This window comes from Saccostrea cucullata, unplaced genomic scaffold (genome assembly GCF_032062105.1).
Source record: "Saccostrea cucullata isolate Sc308-1 unplaced genomic scaffold, CSIRO_AGI_Scuc_v1 ctg999, whole genome shotgun sequence".
NCBI classification, from domain to species: Eukaryota; Metazoa; Mollusca; class Bivalvia; order Ostreida; family Ostreidae; genus Saccostrea; species Saccostrea cuccullata.
In genome coordinates this window covers 37,630-48,539 of record NW_026933174.1, presented here as the reverse complement: position 1 = coordinate 48,539, position 10,910 = coordinate 37,630, and the positions used below count along the sequence as shown (strand labels likewise).

General features: G+C 31.9%; 1 protein-coding gene across 1 annotated transcript; it reads right to left on the bottom strand.

Moving 5' to 3' along the window:
- On the bottom strand, positions 1-9,945 carry LOC134237477 (excitatory amino acid transporter-like). The gene is made up of 11 exons (XM_062719565.1): positions 9,888-9,945; positions 7,533-7,724; positions 5,618-5,692; positions 4,474-4,596; positions 4,295-4,373; positions 3,833-4,014; positions 3,232-3,373; positions 2,763-2,996; positions 2,161-2,355; positions 929-1,063; positions 1-348 (listed from the first exon to the last, which is right to left on the bottom strand). Exons 2-11 carry the CDS (start codon positions 7,699-7,701, stop codon positions 198-200), a joined length of 1,485 nt encoding a protein of 494 aa, XP_062575549.1. The 5' UTR covers positions 7,702-7,724; positions 9,888-9,945; the 3' UTR covers positions 1-197.
- Between the last annotated feature and the right edge of the window lie 965 nt (positions 9,946-10,910).

Below are 10,910 nucleotides of genomic sequence, written 5' to 3'. Positions count from 1 at the left end.
GTTACATAAATAATTATCAAGATTTTTTTCCCTTTGAAATATAAAAATACAAATGTAAACCTTGAACACATCCTAGATATTTTTGCTGAATTGTCCTGATTTACAAAACAACTTTAGAAAATACGACATGGAGATTCATTTTTAACAACCAAATATTTGTCACCATTCATACAGAAGAATGGATGGTTTTCTTGTTATCATGAATTCAGGGCTTCCGCTGAATATACAACGATTTCGAGTTCCTGTTCCGGATCCTCTATGGTCTTAAAAGTCTGTTGACAATAGTGAGCTGTAATGGCTGCGCAGCAGGTGTGACTAAAAACATTGGACGTAGTCCTGATGCGGTCCCTACAGAACAAAAATCAGTTAAAGTAGCTAAATAACTATTTGATCATTATAGAAGTATGACTGATTGATTGATTGATTAATGTTTTACTGGTATTTCAGTATATCAGCGAATAGTCTTCTGAGGAAATCATTTTTGACGGGATGCAAGCAAATGGAACGATAATTGATAATTTGCCGTCTTAGATTTTGATTACATGAATTTAGCAAGAGCTATTTCCCGCTGACCGCCATATTGGAGGTCGATCTGTAATTTTTTTCCTCTTTGTCTTACCAAATTTAAGAGGGTGTAGCAGAAACATTAAGAGAGGGAGGTATAAAATAAAAATAAAAAAATAAAAGAGGTTTCAAAAATGTATATTCTTCAGAAAAACAATGCCTCTTACCCCAGAATGGCCATCATTGAATTATAATTGAAAAATTAGTTGAATAATGAAGAATTTTTGCCATTTAGAAATCCCATGTGGTGGTCAACGGGAAGTAACTCGTGCTAAATCCAGGCCTATCAAAAACTTTTGCAACTACCTGATTTCGAACTTATATGCTGAAGAGAAGGAGATAAAGCCTAAAAAACAATACTCACAGAAACCATTCCACAGCAAACAATAGAGATACAGCTTCTACTGGGATCTTCAGTGCGGACAAAATCATGATGAGGGTCACGATACTGGAACTGGGTACGGACGGTAGGGCGAGGCTAGCTATAGCTGTCAGTAATCTGTAATCATAGACATGATAGTTACATAAAAATGTAGCATAAGTAGGATCAGGATAGAACTAGCATCAGCATCAGCATTTAAAAAAACAGCATTACTTGGATCAGCATCAGCAAGCAAAGGATAGAACTAGCATTGACCAAAGTGAAAACAGACAAATGAAAGTCATTTAATACAAATAACAAATTAAAATTACCCCCAAAATTATTTTTAATGGCTTAATCAGTGTGTAGAAATAGCTAGCATTACTAGTGTGTCAGGATAAACAGCATCAAAATGTCAAAATCAGTGTGTATAAACAGCTAAATGTAATCAGTGTGTAGAAACAGCTAAATGTAATCAGTGTGTAGAAATAGCTTAATGTAATCAGTGTGTATAAACAGCTAAATGTAATCAGTGTGTAGAAATAGCTTAATGTAATCAGTGTGTATAAACAGCTAAATGTAATCAGTGTGTAGAAACAGCTAAATGTAATCAGTGTGTAGCCACAGAGCTCTAGAAATATACCAAAAACATAACATTAACCTGCTCTTATGTAAAACATAGAAACAGCTTAATGTAATCAATGTGTAGAAACACCTAAATGTAATCAGTGTGTAGAAACAGCTAAATGTAATCAGTGTGTAGAAACAGCTAAATGTAAGCAGTATGAAGCTACAGAATTCTAAAATATAGCAAAAATATTACATTCACTTGCTCTTTAAAAACAAATGTTGTCCAGAAACATATTAAATGTTATCAGTTTTTTTTTCCATTAACCTGTTGCTGTAATCATTGGAATAACAATATGTAATTAGTGTTTAGCCACAGCTGGAGCTAGCTCAGTGTAGTAGGTGAATTTCATATTTACGGAATTTATTTAGTATGTAGCTATGTACTTTTACAAATGGAAACAGCGAAACTACGTATAATCAGCAACATCCTGTGCCCTTTAAATTGTAATTATAGAATCAGCTTAATGTAATCAAAGCATGACAAAAAGAGCCCGAAAACTGAAAATAGCAAATAAAAAGCATTCCTTTTACTATAAAGACGTGTGCATGATACATTTAACCTGTAAGTTGTTTTAATACTGATGAATAATTTATTTAATACACACCCAATAATCACTACATCTCCAAATGACAGTGATTGGCCGGTGATATTGGCAATAAACATGGCGGCCGCTGTAATAAAGAGGGCGCTGCCGTCGGCATTGAGCGTCACACAGAAGGGGATGACAAAACGACTGACTCGTTTGTCTATGTTGTTTTTGTTTTCACAAGCATTTAACATTTCAGGAATAGCAATCGCTCTGAAAAACAAAAAAGAAAATACGATAGTTTCTAAGCATTCTTTGCATTGCCTAGAGTAATAAAGTAGGTAGAGTTATGAGATTTTGTGCATAAAGTAAAAAAAAATAAATAACGAACAGAAGTCATGATTAAACGTTGAATTTAAACAATACGAATGGAATCATCCAAATGCAAGCTAACAAAAACTTAAAACAACATATGATACCCTTGCAATATAAATACTATTGTCAGTAGCCTGCCTTCATTTAGAAATTAAATATTCAGAATATTTTATTCATTAATTGTGTATCAAATCGACTAGGTGATAAAACACCAAATACAGGCAAAAACTGTACAAGAAGAAAGTTTTATGATGGAGAAATTGAAGTCATCACGTTTCATACTTTTTCGATGATATTTTACTTACGTGCTTGTAGCAGCAAATCCTATAAGCCACGCCCGACCCACACTAATAAAGTATGTATATGGGTTTCTTCTGGTTGTAATAAATAAAATTAAAGGCAGAAATAATGCTTGGTGAAGAACGATCCCGATCGTAACCGTCAACAGGAATAAAGCCAAACTGGAAAACGTGCTACTGATGTCACGGGTGCTGGCTATAGAGGCTGCTATAAGACTCGCAATACCAAATGGAGTCATCCTTTGAAAGAAAGAAGATAATTTGCATGAATATTCATAATGCCAGAGATACTTAATGAATATTCATATCCATAATTTCGACTGATAAAATCCTATATTTTTTAATTTCCGTGATTTCTACAAACATATATATTTGTTTCAGATCTATTTCAAGCTTTCTTCTTTAGATGAAGAACTTTAAAGTACATGTAATTCCCATCATTAACCTTGTAAAATTCTAAAGATTGTTTTCATACCAAAGGAACCATCGTAGCACTTGTAAAACAACGTCAGTGCTGACTGCGAAGAACTCAAGGAATGGTTGAGCTTTCTTTCCAAGCTTCCCAGCAGCTGTTCCCAGGAACATACATGCAGTTATAAGTCCTGTCAAAGAATATCATAATTATATAATTCCTGATTGATATAAAAAATAACAAAGTAAATTCTTCTTCTACTTTGCTATAAACAATTTTTCGCAGTCATTCTTTGATGATTTTTTTTTTATTTCTCGCATTCTGTTGATGGCTCTGGTATACATGTACATGTATATATCGTATATACTCTGGGAAAACAGACTGCATCCAACCAACAGAGTGTTAACATAAGTTTAATTTAATCGGCAAAACTTGACTTTTCCTTTCCTTTAATTTTCGTTGGTATCTTATGTATAAAAACATATTGAGGTTTTTTCTACTAGTATGTATATAATTTCAAATCTTGAAATACACGCTACCAAATACACAAAAGAGTTTTTAATTATCTTTTTTAGAATAATTTTTAGACATTTTGTGACACTTAAGTAGCTATCTTTGTCAATATGTTAGCTCACATTTTTTAAACACAAATAGTGGATTTATTCGTTATTTTTAGATTTCACTAGCTCTCGAACCACGTGAACAGTTGATGCATTTTGATTGGTGGACGCATTCTGATATGAAGAGTTTCCTTCCGCTGGTATTAATTGTTCCACATCTTTCTGTACATATTTAGTTTGTGATTGTCGAAAAGACGCTTCAAAAATATTATCAGGTATGATGTTTCTGAAAAGTAACGGAAAAATATTGCATGTTTAGAATTGTATTCAAATACATGTAATATAAGATGTAAACGTTCCCCGTTTTCCTACATGTTTCAGATTGATTTTTCATTTTGTTTCAATTAAGTTTTTACATACTTATTTTGAAAAATTCAAACAAACTCAGTAATTAAACGATCAGAGTTGATTCAATGCCACGGACTACTTTGTGTTCACTACTATGCCGTTCACTAGGTACTGGTTACTAGCCTTCTATGACACTTACTAAGCAAAACAATTTTTACCTAAGTAAGTCTGCAAATATATCTTGTGGATTAGCTTCATAGACTTCTGGTTTTCCTTTACTGAGCGGACTTTCACTACCTGGATAAATATAAATCGACATTTAACCATATTCCACTCTTTTCAAACTTATTTCACAGATATTGGTGACGTGCTTCACACAGAAACATTTAAATTTTACCTGGTTTGATGACGTAGAAGAGAGCTATAGCTATCACACAACCTAATATGTTTGTCAGAAGAATGTAAATGAAAGCGATGGCGCTGACTTTTCCATTAGATTTTGGATCAAGAGATGCGGTGCCTGAAAAAGTATATAAACCTTAAAAATTGTAGTAGTCCAAGAACAATAAAAAGGTTCATTGATTTCGTTTTGGAAAATACCAACATCATACATGTATTTCCAGGCTATGATTTTTAGTAAAAGTACATTGTTTAATTTGTTTTTATCATTATACTCTTTTACTATAAATTATAATGGTCAACTACAAAGAAAATAGAGATTCTGAAGTATTCAACTTATGGTCAACTGAAAAGAAAATCAAGGAGTATTCATGCAATGGTCAACTTCAAAGAAAATCAAGGAGTATTCATGCAATGGTCAACTTCAAAGAAAATCGAGTAGTATTCAACTGATGGTCAACTGCAAAGAAAAGAGAGGTGTATTCAACAAATGGTCAACTGCAAAGAAAAATAGAGGAGTATTCAACTTATGGTCTAAAACAAAAAACAGAAGAGTATTCAGCTGATGGTCAACTGAAAAGAAAACAGAGGAGAATTCAAGAAATGGTCAACTGCAAAGAAAATAGAGAAGAATTCAACTAATGGTCAACAGCAAAGAAAATAGAGAAGTATTCAACAAATGGTCAACTGCAAAGAAAACAGAGAAGCATTCTCAACTAATGGTCAACTGCAATGGAAAATAGAGGAGTATTCAACTAATAATCAGCTGCATAGAAAATAGAAGAGTATTCAGCTAATGGTCAATTGCAAAGTACATATAGCCGTATTTAACTAATGTTTATTGCAAAGAAAATATAGCAGTATTCAACAATGGTTAACTATATGCAAATGGGTTGAAATCTCCCTCACTTGCATGGCAAAAATTCTTTTAATGGTCAATTTTTATGAATGGGAGCTTTCTATTTACTATGTATAACACTAACTAAGCATGAAATTTATCATACATGTATATACATTATAATTTTTATATACATATCAGTTAGCATATGTAACATATCACTTACCATATTACTAACTCTTACTATATATACATGTACACTGTACATAACAATAACTATGTAGTATGTATACATAACACTCACTATGTATAACGCTGCACACCAATAGAGGTATTATCATCATTTTTAACAGTCGCAGAAAAAGTTCTCCTGGCATCCCTGCAAAGTATTAATATTTTTTTAAAATCAAAATTTAAGAAATTCTCCAATTTCAATTTTGTATATAAATTGAAAATTTTATTGCTGACAATGTTACTACATATTACATAAAAAATGTCATTTCCCTTACAAAGTTCAATGAATATCTCGACCCTAGGCCTAGATCCAAGCTGCACTTGCTTATTATAAGACATCTTACCTTTGACCGTTGAATAGTTCATGTTGTCTATGGAATAGAATGTAATCTGTGTGGACTTGTTTATGTTGCTGAATTGATATCGATCAATTGTGATCCTTGTTCTTATTGATATCACGTATGTGATCCAAGATTTTTTGTCTCATGTGTGAGTGTTTTTTAAGAATCTACATGTATATATGATGCGTGATCCTTTGAATAAATATATAATTATGTTATCACTTAATATGAAGTACCTATTGTAACCACACGTTTTTCCAGGTATTTATTGTTGACAAAATAATATGTAACCCATCTGCATATTTTGAATTATCTCATGTGTGATTCAGGAGCCAAGTATTATATCTCATATATATACATGTATGATCTATGTACCTTTTTGGCATTAAATCTCATTCATCTGTCCGTCCGTCCGTGACAAAAACTTTAACTTTGCCCATAACTTCTGATTTAGTGGAGCTATGACGTTCATATTTCACATGTGTATTTCTTGTTACGCGACCTTTCTTTGGGTACTACCACAATTGACCTTTTGACCTTGGAGATACTTAGGAAAAAACCTTAAACTTGGCCATAATTTTTGAATAAGAAGAGAAAGGGCTTTCATATTAGAAATGTGTACTTCATGTACCTGTGACAAGACCTTCCTTAATACACTATGATTTATCGACCAAGTGACCTTGACCTTGAAGTTTGACCCACTTTTCAAAAATTTTAACCTTGGTCATATCTTTTGAACAAGAAGAGATAGGACTTTCATATTACATATGTATATTACATGTGACAAGACCCTTCTAAATACACTATGATTTTTGACGCAGGAACCTTGACCTTCAAGTATGACATACTTTTAAAAAATTTAAACAGTCATTAATTTGAATTGGCCATAACTTTCGAATGAGAAGAGATAGGGTTTTTATATAAAAATGTGTATTACCTGTGACAAAACCTTCCTAAACACTATGATTTAGACCTTGTGTCCTTGACCTTCAAGTGAAACTTACTTTTCAAAAACTTTAACTTTGGTCATGAATTCTGAATGAGAAGAGATATGACCTTCACAATAAACATGCGTATTGCCTGTGACAAGACCTTTCTAAATACACTATGATTTTTGATCTTGTGACCTTGACTTTGAAGTTTGACCTACTTTAAAATTGTTATTTTTTCTTATAATTTTTGATCCAGAAGAGATACATTATCTGTGACAAAATATTTCCGAGCATGCTATGATTTCTGACGCTTTGACCTTCAAGATTGACCCTTATTTTAAAAAAAAACAAACTTCGGTGATAATTTCTTAATGACATATGATAGGGCGATCATATTTTACACAATTTTTCAGAAAAATGACATCGAACCCACGAAGACACCGAAAGCGGGGGACAACAACTCTTTGAATTTGCTTGACGTATAAATCTCATTATCCATGTTTTCTTATACGTACGTGATCCAAAGACGTTTTCATATCATATGAGATCTATGAATTTCTTATTGTATAAAACGTATATTACATAAGATGTGGTATTTGTACATTAATTCTTCTCATGTACCTTATCCATGTATTTTCTGTTTATTTTCTATATTTTGGTCAAAGTACGTAGTGTTATCGTTTATAGTATGCTTAAAATAAGCCACACATACCAAGCCATTGTATTGCGTCCTTCGAGGGTTCTGCGAGACGTATCGTAAATCCCAGAACGAATCCAAAGATAACTGCCAAGAGAGTCAGAATGAACAGAAGATGGCGTCTCAGAGATGTTCGGAACTTTCTGACAAGACAGCACCCTCGGTTTTCCCGTGATTTTTCCATATTTTCAGATTTTCAAGTTCTACCTGAAGCAAAATACAGTTGAGAGAGAATGAAGAATAAATAAGATATAAATAATATTTCTAATTAATTGACATGCATGACCCTTTTCGTTTTCGTTAATCTGATAATATAAAAATATTTATCCTCTAATATACCAAGATAATTAAATTCCCTCCGGTTGAATATATTATCGGTACGTGCGGCAGATTTCAATTACTATATATTTTTTATTGATTATTTTGACGTGTGACATTACATTTAATTCGCATCAGCTCAATGGCCCTGGCCCACAAGATATCAATCATATAATCATATTTACGTGTAAACATGCATGCTCTACTAGAGAGAGGGTCACACGCGTGGTGCTGTGGTTTGAGCGTTTGCTCTAAAATCGCAAAGTAAGGAGTAGATCTTTAAGGCCGGACGATAGTTCCTCAAATGCCTGTTTTGCACATTTTGTAATGTATGAAAAATATTCAAAATTTTAATAATATCCTGATTTCTAAAGCAATTTCTTGTTTAAAAAATTCAACACTAATAAAAAAGGTGATTTGGAAGATTAAGTTTTTTCTCATAAAGATTATATAAGAAACACTACCCTCGGCTATATTGCACAAATGCCTGGTAAGATACCTCCATTTTTGTGATTAAAATATTAAAGTAGCAATACTTCAATAACAAAATCTTGGAAAAAATAATACATAATTGAGGAACGCATCATTTGTCTTTTAGACGCGGATTCTCTTTCTATACTGCGGGGCATGGGGTCAAACGTATTTTGTAATTTAAAGAACTATAAATCGAGATTCTTTGTACATGTATATCTACCAGTACAAGTTCAACATATTTTGATTATTTACCAAATTAACATATTTTGTATATTCACTGCATGATTCAAATTTAACATACTTCCTCGATCATGACTTTTTACATTTACCGATATGTTTTTATCCATTAGTTAAAAAAAATTCTTGTCACATCCTTCAGAAAGATAAAAGATGCATATCATTTAAAGTAATTTAAAAAGTCTAGTTGACTTGAAATCTTTTGATTTCAGAGATTAAAAAATGACAATAATTTGTTTTGTGCTTCTGTATTTTTATTTAGCGATCAGTCAACGAAAAAAAATAAATTGTCGAGCTTAATCAGGTATAAGCCTATTGCTGTATATTGAGCGACGAGAAAAAAAACATATTTCAGACTCAACATACTTATTGATATTCGTATGGGCAAATTTAGCGACGAGAAAAAAATATATATTTCTGACTCAACACATACTTAATCACTATCAGGTATATGCCTATATCATGTATATAATGGTCGTATATTTAGCGACCAAATAAAAAAGACATCTTTCAGACTCGACATACTCAAATGATACTTAATCAAGTATATTCAAGTAAATTCATATGGTGGTACATGTATATTTACATGTAGCGACAAAAAATAATAATAAGGCCTATATTATGCGTGCCTGTATATTTTGATTGAGGAAACATTTCACCCGACTTTCAAACTTCGAGAACAAATAAGAAAATATAGTCAGTCATGTGAGACTATTTTTATAATTTATAGACTCCAAAATAGTAATTGATTTCATAATTTAATTTTATTTACGATATGTATATGATGTACTTGTAAATAAACAACGAAAATTTTCGATATTGATATTTTCCTGCATTTTTCCTGCACTCCGGATTCTGTCTAATCCGGCCAAATTTTATGGAACCGGCGGTAGCCGGATTGGACAAATTATACTGTATATTTACATGTAGCGACAAAAAATAAATTTCAAGCTCAACATGTTTAATAGGTATATTCCTATGGTAGCATATTCAGCTACGAAGAAAAAAAACAACATATTTCAAGCTTAATCAGATATATTGCTATTTGTTATTAATTACGTTTTGGGGGATTTTGAACTTGTTGTGAAGTAAACAAATGAAATGATATTCATATACTAGCCATTAAAAATACCATCTGTTTATTTGTTTTACATTTAATATTCCGGACCATCACGTGTAAACATTTCATCCACATACGGAATAGGGAAAAAGGGGGTTTTTACTTATAAAATTACATTTCTTTCTCAAGTTTATATACATTTTAACGTGTCTATCAATAATTCCATGAAAGAGCCATAATGTTAAATTTGTGTTATTAAAATAGTGAAACAACTTACCTACGGATTGAACACGGCTGCAGTCTTCAGTCACAGTACAACAGCTTAAAAGTAATGATGCAATATTTCCTAGCCTACACATGCACGATCAATACTTAGTATACACGTGTTTGTTGTTGATGGGAAATAAATAAATGGGGAATTTCCACTGCGTCACGGGACTCTTATTTTACAAAAAGTAACCTGCTCTTCCGCTCACCAAAATATTTTATAACACCACAATATCGATGTCGCTCACTTTATTTATAACTAGTCTTGTTAATTTAGAAATATTTAAAAAAAAAAAAAATGAATGTCCTAAATTTTGATTTTGGGGCAAGTTCTAGAAGTTCAACATTCATTAATAACTTTAGAACATGAAAAATGGGTGAACGTTTAATCAGCGGTAAACATCCAGTCACGAATGAATGGCAGCCACTTCAACATAAAAGATGTGTGTTGACCTACATGTATTTAACCTGCTAACCTGTTAACCTGCGCTCTCTCTCTCTCTCTCTCTCTCTCTCTCTCTCTCTCTCTCTCTCTCTCTTTAAATGTTTAAAAAAGAATTTAATTAAATCACACGAGCTTGCATACCAAAACAGTCAGTAATTAAAAAAGAATAATACTATGATAATAACAATATTATTGTGTAAATACAACTGAATAACACTAATACTATAATATATAATTATAAAAATTCCTTTTACAATATATTATTTTATTTGCTAAAAAATTTGGTTGAATTGATAGGTAGCCAACTAGTTCCTGTGTTTATAAGGACGTGTGCAAATTAAAGGTATTCCGATTGTGTTTACACTCCTTAATTGAAGCGATTGGTCGACATGCAGACAAGGATTTGTTTGTTTACGTAAACTACAATTTTAATTATCATGATTACATTCATTAAAAAAAAAAATACTAATACATGTAATTTGAAATTTTTTATTAAAGAATAAAGGCTAGTTTCAAAATGAAATAAAATATATACTTGAGGTTTACTAAGTGAATGCTAGAAAATATCGAAACGGTTTAGTTCTATATTTTT